Source organism: Quercus lobata, chromosome 11, assembly GCF_001633185.2.
Source record: "Quercus lobata isolate SW786 chromosome 11, ValleyOak3.0 Primary Assembly, whole genome shotgun sequence".
Classification (NCBI taxonomy): Eukaryota; Viridiplantae; Streptophyta; class Magnoliopsida; order Fagales; family Fagaceae; genus Quercus; species Quercus lobata.
Genome location: NC_044914.1, coordinates 27,719,539 through 27,725,431, shown reverse-complemented (window position 1 = coordinate 27,725,431; position 5,893 = coordinate 27,719,539). Strand labels below are relative to the sequence as shown.

Here is a 5,893-nt window from a genome sequence, read left to right as displayed (position 1 = left end):
GAAATAGACATAATTAAAGAAAATGATGGACATGGACGCATGGCACTGGCTCACTGGCCTAGTTAGATAAAAAAAAAAAAATAAAAAAAAGGAAAAAAAGAAGAAGAAGTAATTAAAGCGCTTTAGTTTTGGTTTAAAGTTTAAACAAGTGGTTTTAACTCCCAATTAACTAAAGGTTTAGTAAGAAATGAGTTTATTTGTCAAGCCCATATCAATTTTATTACTAAGTCAATAAACAAACCTAACCTTGACATGTTTTGTATCTAACCCAATTGTTCACAAGCCTGTCTATGAAGAGTTTTTTTTGTTTGTTTGTTTGGGTTTGACTTGTTTATCAAACAAACTTAAAACTAAGACTCAAGTTTGATTTATTTATAAACAAACAAATATGAATTAGTTTTTTATTGAGTCAAACAAGCCTAAGTCTTTTATGAAAAACTTGGTTCATTTTCTACCCTCGTGTAAAATGCGTGACTAGAAGAAAGAAAGAAATTAGTACATACAAAGATACTTGAATTAGTTAAAGCACTAGAAGTCAAGCTATGTGCACTTTTCGTGCAAGGGAAAGCAATCACGCAATGCGAAAGGTAAAATAATAGGGTTACTTGTTCAAAGCTGAAACTTGCAGGATTAAGTTTCAGTCTTTTTCAAACTCTAGTGAAGCACTAGCAGGTGGGGTAGTTAGGATTGGATTGCAAAAGTCTGGAATTAAGCTTGTAATCTAATTGGACCCAACTTATTTGCAATGTTGCTTCATTTCAACATAAATTGCCAAGTACAAGTTTGTGGGAAATCTTTTTCTCAAATAAAGCAGATTCTGATTATTACACATATTGCACGCTAACATTCTGCTAACTGTTTCCTAGACCTCATTTTATTTCTTACAAAGGGAGGATTGCTGATTTACAAATTAATTTCCCTTACAGGAATGAAATCCACATGCTATTATTGCATTTCCTTATATTTAGAAAACTTTTCTTTTGATCATGCTAATGAATAGGGGGAGCTCTGTGATAGGCCGGCACAGTTACAGGGAAAAACATCTGTCTAACTCCTTCAGCCTTGATTATGGGGAAAATGATACATGATGCACCCTGGAAAATGAAAAGAATATGATACAGATTAGAAATTTTAATATGCATCTACTTATCAAAAGTACTAGGAAGAAATCAATATGAACAATATAAGCTGAAAGACATATGGAATGGACTCTGATTGAAAACAAAGTGGCAAATGGAAATACATACATAAATCAATCTAGCTCCAAGCCAAATGCGTTTTGGTGAAGGAAATGGAAGTAACAAGCGGCCAACACCGAAGACAGCCACAGCGAAGAAATGGAAAACCAAATTCAATGGGCGAGGGTTTAGACCAGAGAGTAGTGACACAGGTCCAGTTGAGCAAACACCTCCAAGACTCAGATAGTCAAAACATGCTTGGCGCATTTCCTTCCTTGCTGGATCAGGTGATGCGCAAAACACTTTGTAGAGGGCACCTGCCAATGTATTTATGGTAGATGCCACTGGCTGCAAAAAGAGGAAAAAAGTGCAATATAGTAATTAATTTGATAATTCACCTACAATTTCAAATATTTGTCATGAAGGTGTTCGTGTTTTATATGCGTAAAAATGGTACAAAACCAATAGGCATTTGTACTTCATGTAAACTAAAGGAATCAGATAGCAAACATATAATGCAGTTTACCTTGCGTAAGGTGTAGAAGGATTCAAGATATTCGCAAAGGGTAGATGCATCATACAGATCTTGCAGAGGCCTAAGAAGATCCCTTAGTATAACAATATCTGATAGAGCCACAGTCATTCCTCCTCCGGTTAGAGGGTGCCTCATGTTGAATGCATCCCCCATTAAAAGTGCACCAGGAGTGGGATGGGGAGCGGCAGGCATGCTTCTATTTGGCATTGATTTTATGTTTCCCTTATCAACTGCAGCTATGAAAGCATCGTAAAGCTCAGGGGGAACCTGAAACACAAATTTCATTGATTAGTGAGAAAAATCAGTCAAGTAGGAATCAGATATCACAACAACTATTAAAGATGAAATTTCCAAGTCAGAGTGAGTAACCAATAGCTGAACGAAAAAATAAATTTTTTTCTTTTAAATCATAAGAATTTAAATGCATGAGACTGTATATTTAGTCCATCACTAAAGATCAGCAAAAGTACCCTTGAAAAAGGATTGGGATTTCAAAACCAGATTGATTTAGTCTCAATAAGTGCATAGAAAAATGCATTTACTTGATTGAAATCATATTAGTAAAAAGCAAGACAAACATAAACAGTTCCCAATTAGCAAAGAAAACTTTTTTCGAGTCTTGTGGTTCCTGGATAAATGTACAGAAATCATGCCAAGAAGATTATGGATACCTGGGGAGCCACCACGGATTTCAAATACTGGGCCATTTCTCCATTAGAAATGGACGGCACTTTTTGGCCAGGAACATCAACCAAACATCGAATCTCAGTGCTACTGATAGGATAGAACAAGATAGGTGAAGGATCTCCGAGAATAACATGTCCATGATTTGCATGTGGAAGATCACAGTTTTCGAGGATTAAACCAACAAAACAGGAGGGGTTATCAACCTGCAGAGTTGATAGTGGAGCAATGTTAAGTAAAATTAGAATGTCCTAATACTGAGTTACTAGCAATCTAAACCCCAGGCTTTGGGGACAGATTGAATGTAACTTTATTGTAGATTTAAAAATGCACAAATTCCTATTTTAATCAATAGCCATCTAATTTGAAATCTTGATAGGTTTAAACAAATTCTCTTGTTATTTTATAAGAAAAAAAATTACCTTAGGGTCGCATAGGGAGCGTCGCAAATTTGAAAAGCAACCATCACATACAATTGTGAGGGGAGCATATGCAGTCAGCTCTTGACTAGTCTTGGTTTTGTAGTGCACCCCTTTGATAGTTCCCTTTTCTTCAACTAAACCTGTTACTGTTCCTTGTTCCAATCTGACACTGCATTAAGTTAAGAAAGAGAGATTGTAACCATTGAAAATAAGAACTATTGAAATAATTATGTTGTATCATAATGAGGCAGGGGATTGATTGGTCTACAAACAACATTGCAAGCACCTAAAGTTTTCATAGTTACTCTAAAAGTAAAGAATTGACATGTAAGGCAGTATACTTTAAAGAAATCATGAACCAAAACATGAGTGAGAGGACAATGTTAAGATTCAGACTTTGGTACAAATTTGCAAACAACAATCCTACAGACACAACAAATTTCACCAAAAAAAAAATATGTACAGTTTAAGATTGCATATGTATCGTCTTTATCGTAATAACCAATATTTAGAAATAGGAAACTAAGTTGACTCCTGCAAAGATGAGTTCAAAGTGAAATGAAGAATACTTTGGCAGAGATGCAGCCTTTTCCCTCAATCTTTGTATGAAACGGCCATTGTGAAAGCTTCTCCCAGCAACATCTGCACGATACTTTTCCAATGGATAGGACAGTTTAGAATCTTTCCCATCCTTGTAAAGAGCATATCCAAATACTTTCTGAGCATCGATTTCATTGACACAATCTGCAGCCAAAAAACTCCTTACCAATTAGAATGGAAGGCTGTTACAGGACAAGTAAGGAGAGTTCTACTTAATTAATATCAAATTAATTTGATACAAACATAAATTATAGCAAACTTTTGCTATCATACAAATTGCAAGATAGCTTCCTTACCTTCAAGACCCAACTCAATCAGTTTCAAATAGCCGCCTGGTTGTAGCAGCTCACCAACAATTCTGTCAGGTTCACTCAAGTCTCTTTCAATCACATGCACTTGACGTCCTTCCTACAATAAGTAGCAGAATACAAAGTTTGATCAAATCACACTAAGAAAACAAAAGGGCACAAAGGCATATTCTATTTTCATCAAATTAATAAATTTCTCCACAAATTAGAAACCCGCCTTAGCAAATAGTTCGTCTTCTATTTCACTCTATAATCATCCCAAGTTATTTTGAACATGATTAACAATTACACACTTTATAATAGTAATGCCTCCAAAGTACAATTTAAAATCTAAGTACCCTGCTTATAAAATTTTGGACTTGACAAATTGGATTTCGGACTGCACTGAAAGCAGTAATTCATCAGCATCGAGTAATCCTCAATGGGGCCAATTCAGAATAGCATCTTATTATAAAACTTATTTTTAAAAAATGGTATAAAGCATTAAAAAGGCCTAGTGGTTTTAGGCTTTTAGCCAAAACTTCAAATTCTATTTCAGCTTTATTTAATGAGAGCCTTTCACTATCCTACCAACTAAAAGAAGAAAAGTGAAACAAATTTTTGATAGATTTATAAGTCAACCAACCTCTCTCATTTTTTTAATAAGTTTCTCAACGTGAAACTTTATAATTGCACATGTGAATTCATTGTAAAACAGAATCAAAACAAAGTAAAAATTCACTACAAGAAGTCAACAGACTGTTCCGTCATTATGAAAAAGAAGAGAACTTTTAATTTTTTTTTATAAAAATTTTAAATTGACTTTTAGGGTATTGACTACGTATTGTACTATTATGAATTGATTTAAAGCTGATTGTTTCCACAAAATCAAATAGGAACAAAATTCTTTCTAAAAAAAAAAAGGAAAAATGATTTACTTTTTCTTTCCTTTTACCATATTTTCCTCTGCAACAAAAAAGAACCCAAACTAAAATACTTTTCACACACCTCCAAATTCTCAACAAGATAAAAAGAAAAAGAAAAATCTTCCTAAGTTGTGGAAAATAATAGTCATATCCACTAGCCAATGAACACAGCACGCAGCTTATGATCCAAAAGAAACTGTCATCATATTCTAATAAAAAAATCTCTCTTTACATGGATTCTAGTTATTTCAAGTAGTATTGGCGCCAAATAAAAAACAACCACTTATGCCAAAAAGAAAGTTATTGATGTCGTATGAACAACAGTAAAAAAGTTAAAAAAACAGTATCTTAAAAGATCCGTAATTCATTTGACACCTTTTACTATTTTCTAGAGAGACGTTCGGATTTAGATCTCCGTTTTCTCAACTATAGACTTAGTTAAAAAAAAAAAAAAATTTGTGTCATCCTAGATTCAAGTCAAGAACTTTCAAAAGGAATTGTGGGTTTCTCTTCTTTTGACGGAAAAAAAAAAAAGGCTAGTATGTAGAGAAAAATAAAGAATCACCTTCCCAAGGGTGTAAGCAAGAGCTGCACCGGCAACTCCAGCACCAACTATGACCACGTCGGTGCTTCTAGTAATCTCAGACTGACAAATTCCGTTATTCAAAATACTTACAAACCCATTTCTTGTTATCTCCATTGAAGCTCTTGTGGTCTTCTTTCCTTTGACACCGTACAACAAAACAAAGCCCAACATAGTAGCCAAAACTACTCCACCGACTATATACTCGTAGATCATCTTCAAAGATTGGTGACTGATTGGATGATGAAGAAGATGAACAGGAACAAGAAAAAAAGGTTAGATGACAATGAACTTTCTACTGTCTTGTGGTGCAAGCACTCTCTTAGCCTCACAGGTTTTGTACTTATAACCTTTTTTTACGTGTGAGTTATGTTTTGCAAGTGAAATGGAATGCGTTTATATAGAAGGTAGGTAAGGCAAGGCATTCTACCAAAAAAAAGGGTTAAGTAACGCAAGCTTTGTAAGTCAATAATGACTTTTTTTTTTTTGGTTTGATAATTAGTCAATAATGGCTTCTGTTGGCCTGTTGGGGATGCTTTTGACATTTTAGTACTCGTTGATTACTACTGTTATTTTTAACTTTTTCTTCAAAAATTTTAGCCAAGAAAAGAAAATTTAAAAGAAAAAAGAAAGTTAGGTATAATAACATTAAGTGTTTTTGATAGTATGAAAACAGTA

At 34.1% G+C, this 5,893-nt stretch overlaps 1 protein-coding gene across 1 annotated transcript; it reads right to left on the bottom strand.

Moving 5' to 3' along the window:
- Positions 1-725: 725 nt before the first annotated feature.
- On the bottom strand, positions 726-5,591 carry LOC115968696 (squalene monooxygenase SE1-like). Its single transcript, XM_031088170.1, has 8 exons — positions 5,198-5,591; positions 3,716-3,827; positions 3,389-3,563; positions 2,820-2,988; positions 2,385-2,603; positions 1,705-1,980; positions 1,248-1,526; positions 726-1,094 (listed from the first exon to the last, which is right to left on the bottom strand). Exons 1-8 carry the CDS (start codon positions 5,429-5,431, stop codon positions 990-992), a joined length of 1,569 nt encoding a protein of 522 aa, XP_030944030.1. The 5' UTR covers positions 5,432-5,591; the 3' UTR covers positions 726-989.
- Positions 5,592-5,893: the final 302 nt, after the last annotated feature.